This window comes from Lepidochelys olivacea, assembly GCF_965140295.1.
Source record: "Lepidochelys olivacea isolate rLepOli2 genome assembly, chromosome: 2".
Lineage (NCBI taxonomy): Eukaryota > Metazoa > Chordata > Testudines > Cheloniidae > Lepidochelys > Lepidochelys olivacea.
In genome coordinates this window covers 197,960,127-197,977,555 of record NC_140412.1, presented here as the reverse complement: position 1 = coordinate 197,977,555, position 17,429 = coordinate 197,960,127, and the positions used below count along the sequence as shown (strand labels likewise).

Below are 17,429 nucleotides of genomic sequence, written 5' to 3'. Positions count from 1 at the left end.
CTGGTGCCATGGCGCTCCAGCGGGGGCGCAGCAAACGTTATTCCACTCACCGAGGTGGAGTACCAGGAGTGCTGTGGCCGCAGTGTCAGAGCGCTCTACGTGCCTTGCCAGTGTGGATGGGTAGTGAGCTAGTGTGCCCGGGACTCCTTTATTGTGCTGTAACTCGCAAGTTTAGCCAAGCCCTGAGAAGTAAATTAGTTGATATTTGAAAAGCTATATAATGTAATGTTTGATCAAGGATGCCTATTCTTGAATACCTCATTCTTTCACTTCAGCAAACTTTGGCTCTCGGGCCATCAGGATAAGCTGCTGGCGGGCAGAGATGGTTTGTTTACCTTGAGCGTCCTCAGGCACGGAGGTAAACCTAAGTAAACAAACTGTCCTGGCCCACCAGCTGCTTACCCTGATGGGCCGGGACAGTAACTGGTGGGGGAAATTTTTTGTGAGGCGGGCCAGGGGAGGATGTCTCTGGCCTAGCTGAGTTGCTCCAGCAGCGTGCTCTGGTGGGCTGTGGCTGGGCGGTGCAGCCGCAGCCTGCCAGCCCCGGACCTGCAGCTACTTCGGAGACTCGGGAGAGAGCAGCGTGGCCAGAAGCAGAGAGACTCTGGCCCCACCTCTTCCCTTCTGGCTCTGCTGGCAGTGCTGCCTCTCCTTGCCCTCTCTGTTGGGCAGAGAGTCTGTGTCCTGCCTCTCCCACTCTATACCCTTTCATAAGCCGACCCCCTTCTCTGATGTGTCCCTTTTTTACTAAAAAAATTTGGCTTATGAACGAATATATATATGGTGTATATAGTCTAAATCAGATACTCACTTGGCGTATGAGCAGATCTGGGAAGTATAACAGTGTAATGTGAGTTTTACGGTTCTGGTGTTCTGAAAAATAATCTATGCAGATTGAGAAGTGTGCATTGAAGGAAACAGACTAGGATGGTCTGTAGAACCATGGTGGACAGTAGGCTTTTCTTGACAAATCTCTTTCACTTACATTCTTCAATCTTTGAGTGACTTTATCTCTGCTTGTTAGATGAATCCTAATGTCTTTTTTTCAATTTGGGGATGAAAAGGAGTATAGTATTACTAAATGATGTGTGTTGAATTAATAATGGTCCGAAATGCTATTTTTACTGGGAGATCTGAATTCCATCATCAAAGAGATCAAAATAAGAACTGGGACAGTATTTTAAACATTGAGTTCTGGTCATTCATATTTATTCCTATTGATTTAAATTAATCCAGAAAAGGAGATTTTAGGTTAAGCAGTCTGTTTAGAAAACTAACATCATTAGAAGAGTAAACATAGTAAACTAAAACACAGTTTAAAGTTGTACTTGAGTGTGTGTTACATTTCTCCACTCTCAGTGAACCTGAGTGAAAAATACAAAATATGCATAATGATGAAATGTGGAAGTAGAAGTAGAAAATAATGTTCTGTTTCAATTTACTATTTTTTTTTCAACTACTGTGCAGTTTATATCCAGACCATATTGACAAGCTAGCTAATAAGAAACAGACGCCAGCCTTACCAGCAGTTGTTTCTGGTTCCTTATGCACAGTGAATGATACCAAAACAAAAAGTCAGATAATATTTATATTTGTATCTGATATAACTGTGCATCTTTTGTGATAATCACATGTGCTTGCCTCTTGATTTTAATATCTTCATGTTCTTCTCCTACCTCACTATTCTTTTGATTGTTTGTGCCAGATTTAGTGTGTCATCTATAAACAGTGTTACGTTGTTTCCGCAAGTTGAAATATGGCTTTCCTTGAAACATAGCAATGTTTTTGCTCTCTTGCAGAGGAACCTGAGCTGAGACATGTAGAAAAAGATGTGTTAATTCCAAAAATGATGAGAGAGAAGGCCAGAGAACTATGTTCAGATAAAGTGCAAGGTAAGACCGAAATATTTATCGGAAGACCTGAATTTAATCCTTCACCTCAGTCAAATAGTCAGTGAATTATTATGTATGATTTGCTTCTCATCCATTTGCTTAGAGGCCAGTATTGTAGCTTACAAAATGTCAGACTGGCTTTAGTTGATTTACAATGTAAACGCTTTACCAATGTAATGTTGTAACAAGGCACTTGGATAGAAGCTAAGTTAGGCTTAGGGAAATCTTTCAAAGTCTTTGTCTGGAGGGTGTGATGGAAGAGGAAAACAGCAGCAATAACTTCCCCAAAACAATCTCTTCAGTGTTCCTTTAGTGAAAGTGGAATTCCCACATGTAATCAGTTTACAAGGGGGCTTCCTGACTGTAATATTACATATCTCTGTTTAAAAGAATGTTTCTTGCAGATGTTCTCTACTTTCCATGTGCCTTGGAAAAATTAAGTTTTGGCAGACATGAGAGAGATTTTCTCATGCTAACAGTTGGATTTATTTTTCTATGACAAATGTTTTTGGGTGGTAACATTGGCTAATAGTTATAAAGCAAATTTTTCTAATTATTTCTTTTGCTAAATATTTTGGAGTTGATTAATTTTCTCTTCCAGGAATTGTAAGGATATAGAGTGGGACACAGTCAACAAGTCTGTCCAAATTTAATCGGGATATATCCCAATGGTAGACGAGGAGTATAAGTAGTAGTAAAGAATCAGGAAGCCTGAGCTTGGAATGCTTTTGTGAAGTGTCTGAATGATAGCCTAGTTTACCTCCAGCTAAGTAGAGAAAGTCACAAGAGCAAGCAGATCTTCAGTGAGAAAAGACTTACTTTATGGGCTGGGTGGATTTGATTTAAATCACTAGTTAGGAAGACTCAATTTAATCATGGATTTCTACATAAAAGTGCATTCTTATTGGTTGTTATAACCTTCAGTACATACTCTTCACAACTCAGAGATAGATGTAGGTTTCATTTTTAGAAGGTACACACTACACATTTTTAAAGTGATTTATTTTGAAAACTTTTCAGATTAGTTTTACAGCTATATCAGAAAATGAATGGTTATTTCATTTACCAACGATAAATTACGAAGTCATTGGGAGGGGAACTATCTCCAGTTCAACAGGTTAATCGTTAATATTTGGAGGATTTTCTTGCCATGCTGTATTAGGAGGATAACATCACCAGACAGACATTTAAATTGTTGTTTCAGAGTACCAGCCGTGTTAGTCTGTATTTGCAAAAAGAAAAGGAGTACTTGTGGCACCTTAGAGACTAACCAATTTATTTGAGCATAAGCTTTCATGAGCTACAGCTCACTTCATCGGATGCATTCAGTGGAAAATACAGTGGGGAGATTTATATACACAGAGAACATGAAACAATGGGTGTTACCAGACACACTATAAGGAGAGTGATCACTTAAGATGAGCTAATACAAGCAGGAGAGCGGGGAGGGAACCTTTTGTAGTGATGATCAAGGTGGGCCATTTCCAGCAGTTGACAAGAATGTCTGAGGAACAGTGGGGGGGAATAAACATGGGGAAATAGTTTTACTTTGTGTAATGACCCATCCACTCCCAGTCTCCATTCAAGCCTAAGTTAATTGTATCCAGTTTGCAAATTAATTCCAATTCAGCAGTCTCTCGTTGGAGTCTGTTTTTGAAGTTTTTTTTTTTTTTTGAAGAATTGCAACTTTTAGGTCTGTAATCGAGTGACCAGAGAGTTTGAAGTGTTCTCCGACTGGTTTATGAATGTTATAATTCTTAACATCTGATTTGTGTCCATTTATTCTTTTACGTAGAGACTGTCCAGTTTGACCAATGTACATGGTAGAGGGGCATTGCTGGCACATGATGGCATATATCACATTGGTGGATGTGCAGGTGAACGAGCCTCTGATGGTGTGGCTGATGTGATTAGGTCCTATGATGGTGTCCCCTGAATAGATATGTGGACACAGTTGGCAACAGGCTTTGTTGCAAGGATAGGTTCCTGGGTTAGAGGTTCTGTTGTGTGGTGTGTGGTTGCTGGTGAGTATTTGTTTCAGGTTGGGGGCCTGTCTGTAAGCAAGGACTGGCCTGTCTGCCAAGATCTGTGAGAGTGATGGGTCGTCCTTCAGGATAGGTTGTAGATCCTTGATGATGCGTTGGAGAGGTTTTAGTTGAGGGCTGAAGATGATGGCTAGTGGCGTTCTGTTGTTTTCTTTGTTGGGCCTGTCCTGTAGTAGGTGACTTCTGGGTACTCTTCTGGCTCTGTCAATCTGTTCTTCACTTCAGCAGGTGGGTATTGTAGTTGTAAGAATGCTTGATAGAGATCTTGTAGGTGTTTGTCTCCATCTGAGGAGTTGGAGCAAATGCGGTTATATTATAGAGCTTGGCTGTAGACAATGGATTGTGTGGTGTGATCTGGGTGAAAGCTGGAGGCATGTAGGTAAGTATAGCGGTTAGTAGGTTTCCGGTATAGGGTGCTGTTTATGTGACCATCGCTTATTAGTACCATAGTGTCCAGAAAGTGGATCTCTTGTGTGGACTGGTCCAGGCTGAGGTTGGTGGTGGGATGGAAATGGTTGGAAATCATGGTGGAATTCCTCAAGGGCTTCTTTTCCATGGGTCCAGATGAGGAAGATGTCATCAATATAGCGCAAGTAGAGTAGGGGCATTAGGGGACGAGAGCTGAGGAAGCGTTGTTCTAAGTCAGCCATAAAAATGTTGGCATACTGTGGGGCCATGCGGGTACCATAGCAGTGCCGCTGATTTGAAGGTATACATTGTCCCCAAATTTGAAATAGTTATGGGTGAGGACAAAGTCCAGCCACCAGGTTTGCCGTGACATTATCAGGGATACTGTTCCTGATGGCTTGTAGTCTATCTTTGTGTGGAATGTTGGTGTAGAGGGCTTCTACATCCATAGTGGCCAGGATGGTGTTTTCAGGAAGATCACCGATGCATTGTAGTTTCCTCAGGAAGTAAGTGGTGTCTCGAAGGTAGCTGGGAGCGGCCTGAGGAGGGAGTCTACGTAGCCAGACAATCCTGCTGTCGGGTGCCAATGCCTGAAATGATGGGGCGTCCAGGATTTCCAGGTTTATGGATCTTGAGTAGCAGATAGAATACACCAGGTCGGGGTTCCAGGGGTGTGTCTGTGTGGATTTGTTCTTGTGCTTTTTCAGGGAGTTTCTTGAGCAAATGCTGTAGTTTCTTTTGGTAACTCTCAGTGAGATCAGAGGGTAATGGCTTGTAGAAAGTGGTGTTGGAGAGCTGCCTCGCAGCCTCTTGTTCATATTCCGACCTATTCATGATGACAACAGCACCTCCTCTGTCAGCTTTTTTGATTAGGATATCAGAGTTGTTTCTGAGGCTGTGGGTGGCATTGTGTTCTGCACGGCTGAGGTTGTGGGGCAAGTGATACTGCTTTTCCACAATTTCAGCCCGTGCACGTCGGCGGAAGCATTCTATGTAGAAGTCCAGTCTGTTGTGTCGACCTTCAGGAGGAGTCCACCCGGAATCCTTCTTTTTGTAGTGTTGGTAGGAAGGTCTCTGTGGATTGGTATGTTTTTCAGAGGTGTGTTGGAAATATTCCTTGAGTCGGAGACGTCGAAAATAGGATTCTAGGTCACCACAATGTTATGTATTCTGGATTTTTTTCTTCAACAGCAAACATATAATATTTTAACAAAACAAGCATATGAATTTTTGAATGTAGTTAAACATTCAAGTTTTTAAAATAGGTTTGTTTCTGTTAAAATTGTAGCTAAAATAGTTAAATTAAATTTTTTTTTTAAATTAAATAGACTGTCAGCCAGGTCAACATGAGAAATTTAGAATATTGGGTTCTGCAGCTAACTCAGTCATCTTCACCTTCATTTTCCTGTTTGTTCATAATCTGGAAAAGAAAAACAAGCTTTCCTGCTTTTTCAGGTCCCAAACGATTTCTCAGTTCAGAATGAATTCGTCTAAAGGAAGAAAATATTCTTTCTATACCAGCAGAAGAAGCTACTGCTGCTAAAAGTCTCTGAATCCAAGTGCTTAAGTGACTTCCACCAGTTCACTGGTATGGCTTTCTTTAAAACATCATCAACAGACATATATTTCTGGAATGGTTCTTATTCCCAAACTGGGTCTCTTTTACGGCCTGCTGCCATTATAGGTTTTCCCTTCTACTGAGAGAATGGTATGGTAAATCTCAAAATCAATGAAGGCTACACTCAGAAAGACCTCAAGGCTTCTGGAATATGCTGCTCAAACAATTTCACTTTTGTTTCTACTGCCTGTCCCTCCCTTCTCAATTTATGTCCAGACTTCTCCTTGTCCAGATATATTCCACCCCCAACCATCTTCTATTCATTGAACTTTTGAAACTTTGTTCTTTTAGAGAGAGGTAAGGGATTGACTCTGTACACAAATTTGCAGAGGGACAATAGGGTTGAGGTCTGTTATTTCTCACCTCTCTATATTTATTTATTTAAAAACATTTTTGCTGTTAGCAAGCATGTTATCTCTGGAGACACAAATCCACAGTTTGAGAACTGCAAAACTAAGCATCTCTGATGGTGATCTGATCTCTTCTAGACTGAGCACTGAGTCCCATTGCATAGATAGAAAGATGAACCTAAATAATCTATACAGAAGCCCCTGGAACCCCATAAGATTGGGTCCCTAATCCATGAACTATTGGAACTCATTTACAAATCTTTTCTTAAACATGACATGAATATATTGTGTCATACTATAGAATTAGAATTTATAATCCCTATTCCATGATGAGATATCTTTGAGTTATAACGTATCTTAAATAAAACTAAATAGCTTTTTTGTCAAAAAGCAGTTTATCAAAAAATCTGATTTTAAATAAAAAAAAAATCATTTATTTTTATCCACCCTGTTTATGGGAACCTGTGAAGGGACACGTCCTCACCCTGGTATGAAGGAGGCTATCAAGCTCCTCTGGGCCTGTTCCATGCTAATGAGGCACACCTGCAAAGCTTGCTCAGCCTGGAGGGGAAGGAGCTTAAAACAGTGAAACTTACCACCAGAAGGGGCAGTGAACAGGAAGAAGGTTGCTCCGTCAGGAGTGCTGGCAACAGAGGGAGCCCAGTTGAGGAGGAGACAACCGTGAGACGCACTACTGCCGAAGTTGCCCTGACCGATGGCAATATGTGGCTCCAAGAAGAGGGGTAGAAGGTAAACCCCATGGAGGGGCAATCGACTATGCGAGGCTGAGCCCTTAAAACTGATTCTCTAGGGGCTGCCTGAGAGGCTGGTCCTTGTTCCAGCCAGATCTTCTCCCCTTGCAAAGGGAAGAGAAGAACAGGAGCCAAACCCTGGCTTGTGGGCGGTAGCCCGCAGAGAGATTCCGCAAAGGCTGCAAACTCAGGGGGAAAAGAGGGGATAAATGACAGACAGTGAGACCCGGGAGCCCCCCCACAGAGCCTGAGCATAGCTCTGATACACAGTACATCTGGCATGAGTGAGAGAGAGAGAGAGAGAAAATGGATCTGAATAGAGAGCTCACTGTCTGTCATCAAGTTCTATAACAAGAAGGAATTGACTAGGAGGAGATCCAAAGAAGAATGCATTCTGCAAGGAGCCCTGGGGACCCATGAGTTAGACAAAGGTTACACACAACTTATCCAACTATGCTGGTGGATAGCTTGGTCTGATTAAGGGGAGAGAAGTAAACATTAGAATATAAGAAATGACTAGGGTAATGGAGATCTTAAAAAACCCAAAGCATGCACAGCCACTCTTTCTTGCATATCCTATATACTGAGAATGAACTCTGGGAACCTGCACTAGTGCTACAAATATATGGACACACCAGCAGAAATACAGCATTGCTTTAGGACATGGAGGATCATGGCAGAGGATATGTGGCCACTCTTGGAATAATAGCTTCTCTGGAGTCCAGTTGATCAAAATAACAGGACAATACTTTCTGAAGTGATGTCCCTTTCAAAGTAAAGAGATTCCTTTAATGGAGCATGGCAGTTGTGAACAAAACAGTTGAGGGAAGGAACTGGCACAGGTCTCTCACCTCTGTCAGTTTGGCCAAACCCCTAACTTGAGGAGCTACTCTGTATGTGTTTTGGAATTACAGGGAAAGTGGGAGGGATGCGCTAAGAAGTGCAGGAAGAACCCAAGTTCTGCGAACAAGAGAGGAACTGAGAGTATGTGCCAAAGGGAAATGGGATCATGTAATGGGTAGGTTCCGAATCTGCCAGAATTTATTCAGAGCCCCTGTAGTACATACAGCAGCTCCTTCTTTACTTTCTTGCCTTCATAAGTCATAAAACAAAATGTTAGAAGAGGTGTATTTTCATACTCATCATTAAGCAAAACAAATTATCTATTTGAAATTAATATTTTCTATGGGGGGCTAAGTTTAGTTGTTTTTAATACCATTGTGAAATTAATTCTTGGACAGAAGCATGTCTTGTTAGTGTGTAAGGAGAGGTGCTAATCAGAGTAAACAGTACTCCTTGTAATAAAAAAGAAAGCATAAGCACAATTTCTGTCCAAATAGAATCATTAAGCACGCAAAAGTCCTCATGTATGTTTTAGAGAGACAAGGTGGGTGAGGTAGTATCTTTTATTGGACCAGCTTCTGTTGATGAGAGAGAGAAGCTTTCAAGCTTACACAGAGCTGTTCTTCATGTCTGGGAAACTTACTCAGAGTGTCACAGCTAATATATCTTGATCTGAATCACAGTTAAACAACCCCATGACGGGGCATCAGTCAGGCATAATCTTGTTGGAGTTGCCATTTTTGAGTGAGAGGAAAAAACAAGGTCCTGATTGCATCTGCTAGTTTAACAGCTTATTGTAAAAATAGTGGCATCTCACCTGGCCATGTTTCAATTTGGTTAACTACATTTGCCTATCTAAATGTCTCTCTCACCAACGGAAGTTGGTCCAATAAAAGATACTGCCTCACCTACCTTGTCTCTCTAATATCTTGGGACTGACAGCGCTACAACTACACTGCATATCTAAATTACTGGCATTTCAATTAGATGAGACTCTTCTAGCTTTCTCTTGAAGAGCTTGGCATTGCTAACACTATTTTGACTGCTCCGTCTCTCTCCAAAGCTGGATACATTTCAGTGGTGGGTTAAAGTGATCCCTATATATAACTGAAAAGAATGTTTCTAGTGAAAGGTGCTGTATGAATTAATAAGTAATACTGTTGGAAAAACTATTTTGCAGCTAAGATGTTCTGACTGTCTGAAATATACATAGGTCCATTCTTGAAACCTGTCACTAATGGTACACTCTAGTCACCAACATCCATCAGATAAAGTAGTTAAATCTATGGGTTTGTCATCACATTGAATAGAAATATATTGATAATGGAACATTATCTCACAAGTATTGTATCTGATTTTGAAAACACATCCCTCTTCATACAAGTACCACTAGGGAAACTATTTTTGTGTGATATTTTATTTCACTGACATTGCAAGCAATAGCATGTGACATGGTGTGAAATTATATAAGACCTGCCCACCTCTGCCTCAGTGCATTCTGGGTATCATACAGAAATCAGTGATTTCAGAAGACTCTTTATCTAATATGACTGCAGCTATTGCTTTTATGAAAAATGGTTTTCTTAAGCAAAACACATTTTTCTTAAAAACTTAAAATGAAATTCAAAACAAACTTTAAAAGCTAATTCTACAACTTAAAATGTTTAAAATGTTTTTCAAAGTTTAATCACTACAGATTTCAGGAACCCATTAGCACCCAAAGTCTGTAAGTGATATTGGAAAAGTTATATTTGCTTGTAGCAACTGAAATTGACAGGAGTTCTGACAACTTCAGCTGCCAATCCCAATAGTTCCTGGGACTTTGAAGCCTGCTTTTTGTCAGAACAGGGAACACCCATCAGTAATGGTGTTAAACTTTATAAATTTTAGTGGCTGCAGTCTGTGAAGTGCTATATACCATTTTCTCAAGATCACTTATGGCACAGCTAGGACTAGATTCTGCACTGTTATATTTACACCAGTGCAACAGAGAGCAGAATTAAGTCCTTAGGATCTTGGAGTTTGAAATTCTTTAACTTGGTGGCAGGGATGGACATAGAGAGTTCTAAAGACCAAAGTATTTGAATAGTTATAGGTGCAGGGTATGTATTATATATGCCTACATTTTGTGATTTTGGTGTGCATCTCGAGAAAACTTAAAGGAGCCTGATTTTCAGAAGGTGGATGCCCAACACTTAAAATCAGGCCTTTGTTGCTGGAAATTGGGAACCCCAAAACTGTCAGCATCCAAAGTCATTAGTCCCTTTTGAAAATATAGGCCATAATTCATATCCTTTGTATGTTGTATAAAACAAAATGTGGACTTTTTTCTCACCCCCAGTCGCAACAGTCAAACTTTTATTCAGTGTTACTGTCGTGTACTATGCCACAGGTAAGAAGTAGAACCATTTTTTTTGTTGCAATCCCCTTTAAACCTGAGTTCAACAAGCTATTAGAGATTGCGTGTAGGTGACTGTGTAATTATGATACATAGGTAATAATCACAGTGTTCAGTTAGGAAACTGAGCTAGAAATAAACTTTTTGGAGGCAGATCCAGCTAGCAACAGACTCATCCATCCAAACCTGATTTCATCTCTGACAAGGTGTTTCTTCCATTAGGAAGGTCCACTCATGAATATATGCACACAGTTTGGATGATGTTGGGTCCTACTTGTATTGGCAAATTTTGAAGATTGGACATGCGATTAGTTTCCACTTCAGAATGTTGCTGGGAAACCCTACTGCATGTCTGACTTGGACTACTGCAATTAGAATTTTCTCTCCCTGCCATGTAGGCTTGGCTTTGTGAACTGGACTTTACATTCATTTTTGTGAGAGGTTAGAGTTTATTTTTCTGGAGAAGGGGAGAAAAGGAGTAGTAACACAGGAAGATGTGAGGATATGTTTCCACCCATTGTGTTCTTAAGACTTTCTTGAGACAAACTGCTATGTGAAAAATCTAAAAATGATTTCTGTGGTCAGTAAAAAGTGTATAATTAGAGCAATTGTAGATGCATATGGCTGAATAAACTCTTAAAAACACTTGGCAGCGCTATCAAAGAAGAGTTAGGAAAGTGTTGCTGGCAAAAGGCATTTCCTAATTCCCCTCCCCCAATTTCCCCATTAGCCCTCTTCTGCCCAGGGCCCATATTGATACTTAGTGAAGATGATGGGATGCAACGCTACTGCAGGCTTCCCGACAGTAGAGCATGGCCAGTGTCAACCATAGTTTTAGTTATATACACTTACTCAACAGTCCTGTCACTGGGATAATTTCTGTCCCTTTAGGGGCCACCTGCTCCAGACCATGACCCTTGCACCTGACATATCCAAGACCCACAAAAGGAGAGCACTAAGCTTGGACAACACTGTGGTGCTGCCTATTTAAATGCCCAAGGACACCTTAAGTAGCACTTCCTACCATATAAATAACGGGCTTATTCTGTTCTCTTACAAGAAATGTAGATAAGAAAATGTGTGAAATACTTAGTAGATCTCAGCTTGATGCTATTCACTGGCATTGCTCATTCTCTTTTGTAATAAAGAGGACCAAGTTCCATTAATCAATGCAAACACTCTCCAGGTGTTGGGACAAATTAACCTGTTGGTTCCTGCCCTCAGAGTACTGAAGCACAGCTGACATTGGTTGGTTGGTCCATGACTGACAGCACCAAGAGTTTTATGATCAAGATTTGCCCAGTAGCTAGCATGTTTACAATTTTATTGATCCTGTTTCTCTTGGGAAAATTAAAGCTATATAATGACATTTTTAAAGTTAAGGAATACACCATCCATTATCATAAATGGAATTTGCTCACCTGCCTTGTGTAGTGGTGAAAATGCATTACTAAAATTGAAGTGTTGTATAATCATTAAAATAGAAATTCTGGAACTACTCAGGATTTAGATTATTCAGTAAACTGAGTAATTTGCATAGCAACATCAGACATTGAGGCTTATTAAAAAAATAAAAATATCTAGATAATTATTTAATGAAAACTGAGCCAGCTGACTTTGCCACTCTTTGATTATGCAGATAGAACTCCCTTGGGCACGCGGGCTCTCTCGCGTTTTTGGTTTTTTTTTAAATCTGAAGTTGCTCATTTGTGTTTTGACTGGTTGGAAGATATATAATTGAGATTTGGATGCCAAGTCTGGTTGGATAAATTCAACAAATCATGATTATATGATTGGTATAGCCTTCCATGTGAAGGTAAAAAAAAGTATGCTGCCTTATTATTTGCAGTCTGATTTTTATAGGAAAGGAAAATCAATATAATATGAGAACTTCATTTCAATCCAGCAGCAAAGCTGCAGGTAGAGAGAGGGAGAAATCTTTATCCTCTGCTACTCTGTTTATTATCCAGAATATTAAAATGCCTGTATTATAATAATGTTTAATGTGGCCATTCTGTTTATATATGTAGCTACTCTGAATGGTATTGTACATATGGTGTTGGAGTTTTATGTGTATAACATTTAGATACATTTAGATTATGTTGGTAATGTGTAGTCTTATTTTGAGCCGTTATAAATTAGCTTTTTTCTCCGAACATTGTTGTTGAGAATAGGAAGATGAATCTCTATACTATCACTTTATGCAGAATAGTTTCTATGTTAGAAATACTGATTCAGCCCCATATACTTCCAGTGAGCATTTACTCTCATCCTATTTAACTTTGTGAATTAACACAACCTCTAGAGGGATTATCGTTATTGAGTTTTGTTCCAACAAGCTAGGCAAACAGAACAGCTATATGTAAATTACAATTTGAAGAAATTGGACCTAGATCTGTTGATTTCCTTCTGATGCTTTTAGGCCTAGCTCTGTTAAACTAATTAAGAAATTTTCAAGGAAATATGAAAGCATATTGTTCATTAATGAAAATGTTGATATTCTAACTAAATGATAGGACTTCCATGAAGACTTGAATAAAACATAATTTAGGGAGGGAACTTTTCCTATGATTTCTCATGTCATTTCAGCCCAGCTTGTTATAGGAAATGGGTCAGACTGCTAGCTTCACCACTGCAACTTAGGTTGTTTTTTGGAAGGGGTTGGGGGGAGAGAAAGGTGGGGGAATGGAACAGCTTTTACCAGGACAAAGAGAAATGAAATCACTTTCAATGAAAGAAAGAGGCCTCATTATAGCCACCAACAGCAGTTATTGACAGCTACACTTCCTATTAACAAGGAGCATTTAAGAGTTTGGCTGTTGGATCTTTGGACTTGATCTAATTTGCTAGCATTAATTAGTTTCTTTTGAGCACAGACACTTGGTGTTCACAGCTATAGATTTGGAGGACTAATTAGGACAGAAAATTGAACAGAATGGGGTAAGGCATTAACCTTCAGCCATTACCAGCTGGGGCTCTGATAAAGACCACAGAGTCCAAATGCTCCCTATTCATGCAAAGAGTACCCTAATGAATATCAATTTCAGCAAGGTTGCCATATTCCTACCAGGACTGTCTTCATTTTGATTCTTTTACCTTCTATCGTATTTTAATTATCTATACCTAATTATCTGTATTGATAGTTTAATGCCCATAGATGGCACATTTGATGTCAGATTATTTACATTCAGTTTATTAAATCTTTCATTTTGGCTTTCTTAAGAAGCTGATCTTGGTTTATACTTAAGAATCAGAATCTTACATAATTTTCTCCCTACACAACATACATACTGTAATTTTGGCACTGTAAATAGTTAACAAATACCCTTTAACTAGAAGGTTTCAGAGTAACAGCCGTGTTAGTCTGTATTTGCAAAAAGAAAAGGAGTACTTGTGGCACCTTAGAGACTAACCAATTTATTTGAGCATAATCTTTCGTGAGCTACAGCTCACTTCATCGCCTGAGACATTGCTCTAATGTATTTGCATTAATGGCCTGGGCAGGAACTCTGACCCAGCTGACTTAGGGTTAAACAGTAAATTGCTTACGAATGCATTTTCTTCTCAGCTTTTGTGATATACAAGCAATGTGTTGAGGTGTTAACTTGGAGATCCAGTTTCAGGAGGGAAGTTGTTCTTCCAGGTCTGAGACTGATTAAAAGTGCCTGGACACTTGCAGAACTGATGCATACTGTAAAAAAGAGAGGAAGAGAATAGTTGTTTGGTTTTCATACCTTTCTCCAATGGTTGAGTTGGTAGAAGGCATAAATATCAGAGATGGAGTTAACAATTTCTAAACAGTGAAGGGAGAATGAGAACTGGGGAAATATTCCTTTCACTTTACACATTATTCCTGGGCAGTCATTTTAACTCAACTACTCTCACAGCCTCAGCAACTACTTCTGTATTGATGATTCAGAGGTCTTGCTTCTCCATCTTGATCTTCCTACTTCTGTCCAGTCTCTCAATTCCTACTGTCTTTCTGTCATCACTTGGATAGATCACCACTATTTTATACGGTCCTTAGCTTTCACTGTGTTGAGTTTGTTTCCCCCAAATCACTTCCCTTCCCTTATTTGTCCATTGTTGTTGACAATGTTACCATCCTCTGTCACTTAGGGTAAGTCTAAACAGCAACTAGACATGTGCCAGCCGGCTCAAACTGCGGGGCTATTTCATTGCTGTGTAGACTTTCAGGCGTGGATTGGAGCCTGGACTCTGGGATCCTCCCATCTCACAGCGGGGTCTGCACCTCTATGTGAAATTTTATAGGGGTCTGCAAACGAAAAAAGGTTGAAAACCACTGGTTTATGCAAAGGAATGGTCTTGTGGCCAATTAAGTCAATTTTAGGACAGCTTTGCGCAGTGGTGGAGTGATGCACAGCTGCTGGAGGATCTGTTCCATAGTGTGTTTTTTTTTTTCCTTATTATTTTTTATTTGTATTACCGTAGCGCCTAGGAGCCCTAGTCATGGACCAGAATCCCATTGCTATAGGTACTATACACCTATACAACAAAGAATTTATAATCTAAATGTAAGACAAGATCTCAGCTATCTATAGATAGACAAGGGACTACAAAGTAGCAATGAAACACTGTTGGTCAGCATAATAGGAAGTGGTCTGGTTTCAGCACTCCAGTGGCCTAACCTCTGTCAGGTTTATTTAGGCATCACAGCAAAGGAAAGTTTTAAGGAGAGATTTAAAGAAGCATAATGAGGTAGCTTATATACAGTGTTGGCTAATTCCTCATAGTTTCCCTTCCCAGAAATTTAGTACTTGATTCAGCTCTTGTTTATATTGCGGGTAGTCACTTGTCTGTCACTCTTACCACTTATTTGTGAGTACATGCTTGGGTTTCTTTCAGGGTAATTAATAATACACCTTACATTGGTGGAAATAGAAATCTACAGATACTCTGACATATGAAGCGTATGTCACATATAGCTACTCTGAAAATAACATTGGAATAATGTGTTACTATGGAATAGCTGCACATGGTAATGCATATTGTTAACAAGTGCTTGCTACAGTACTGTGGAAATGCAACATATGACTTCCACAGCTATCTTAACTGCATCTGCTTAACCATTTAAAACTGTTCCTTGGCAACTTAAACAGTAATTCCCCCCCTTTCACTCTACATTCAGGAATAATGCAGTTGGTACTAATGCAGTTCGTGTAAGTAAACCTAAAATTTCAAGAGGTCATGCTATATTCCTTATCTATCTGCATAAATATTTACATACTGTATACATTATTAATATTACCCTGGGGTTACTTTCACACTGGAAATAGGTTATTTTTCTACTGTTGAAGTCAATGTGTCTGCTGTGGAAATGATTAAGTTCAACAGTGGAAAATTGACTATGCTTTTGATTAAAAGAGCCATTGGTTAAGTGATTCTCATTGTGTAGTCAAAACTGCAAACCAATAGCAGAAAAGCTTTCAACTAGTTGATCTCATAAAGCAGATATAATGCACCCAAAGTCAGACTAGAAATAAAAAGGATGCTTCCATCCACAGCTTTTACCTGAAAATCCTGGAATTCTTGGGTACCCAGAAGCATCAACTTGATTGTGCAACTTCCCTTACAAAAGGTGGGCTAAATCCTCAATAACAATGGGAAGCTGCTTCACCATTACCACACTTTTCAGATGTTTCTTCCTCCCAACCAGCATCAGCTACCACAGCAATGGAGCCATATCAGAGCCTAGATAGATAAATAGATCTCACTTTCATGTAGACTGAGCCGTGGCTGTAACTTGCTCTTATTCAAGTCCCAGTCTCCACTACACACACACACATGCACCGCAAAGAGACTCCACCATTCAGGTCAGATGAAAAAGAATTAAGCTGTGTGTCATTCACTTACTGATAGTATATTAGTTTGAACTGTCCCCACTCTTTCCCCTTCAGCTCACCTCATTTAACAGGATGACGACCCAACAGAACTCTGCGGAATGCCATATTACACAGCCTTTGGGGCATTTAAGTAATTGCCCAGCGTTACCTCTGGGATTGACTAGGTGAAAGAAAAGATTGGGACTAGAATTGGTTGGGAATTTTCTTCAGGAATGATTTTCCTGTGGAAAATCCAGTTATCTCAAACTTAAATTTTGATTTTTGTAGAAAATTTTCAAACCACCACCACCAGGAAAATGAAATATTTCATTTCAGGTCTGGTCAACCGAAATTGGAATATTTCCTGTCCTGAACTGCCGTGAAATGCTTGGTTTTGAATCAGTTCAAAAAACCATAAAACTGCATTCCTTTGTGTTGTGCGTCATTACACGGCCCTGGGTACATTATGGGAAATGTAATCCAGCCAGGGAGCCTGGCCCATAGAGAGAGAATGAGGGTCAGAATTACAACTCCCATCAGGCAACAGGGAAATGCAGTTCAGTTCAGCAAACTGAAGTGAAACATTTTTATTCCAGGAATGTCAGATTGTTTTGTTTCTGTTGAAAATGTTGAAATGTTTCAGTGTTTCTAAATTGACAATTTTCAGAATTTGTCCCATCAAAATTTTGACATTTCAACTTTTTGTTTCATTTAAGAGTGTAAATACAAAATACTGGAATTTCCTGCGGGACAGAAATACTGAATTTTGTGCCATCTAATTGAGACCATTGAAGGGTAAGGCCATCCGCCCTTTGTCCCAAAGTGCTTGTCCTTCTTGACATAGTACTTAATGGAGCCCTTGGTAACAAGATAGCTACAAAACTTAATGGCTTATTAAAAAAAGTGTTCTATATTATTGACTAAAAGCCCATTATACTCCCATTTGTAAAACCTCTGAATACATTTATAATCATCATTATTGTAGTTATTGTTCATATGGTACAGTAGATGTATATGGCACTTTTAAGAAAAATAAAAAGACAGGTCTCTGGCCCAAAGAGTGTACAGTCTTACTCACAGGTATGATGGTTAATCAAGGAGGGGGAGTATAGAGAGGACAAAGGTTACAGGAGTACAAGATCCATGGGAGCTTTATGATGCAGATGCATAAACATCTGATTAGTTAATTTTTTATAAAGAATATTTTAATTTTTTAAAATTAAGATCAGAAGACTCGCCAAAAGTAGAAGGATCTGGAGGAGTGCAAGGCTAGGTGGTAC

At 39.6% G+C, this 17,429-nt stretch overlaps 1 protein-coding gene across 1 annotated transcript in view; it reads left to right on the top strand.

Moving 5' to 3' along the window:
- The window catches only part of CMC1 (C-X9-C motif containing 1), a 70,224-nt gene that overhangs the window by 19,010 nt on the left and 33,785 nt on the right, over positions 1–17,429 (top strand). Inside the window, exon 2 of the mRNA XM_084619488.1 lies at positions 1,800–1,892. Coding sequence (XP_084475614.1) covers positions 1,800–1,892 — 93 coding nt within the window. The remainder of the gene's footprint in view (positions 1–1,799; positions 1,893–17,429) is intronic.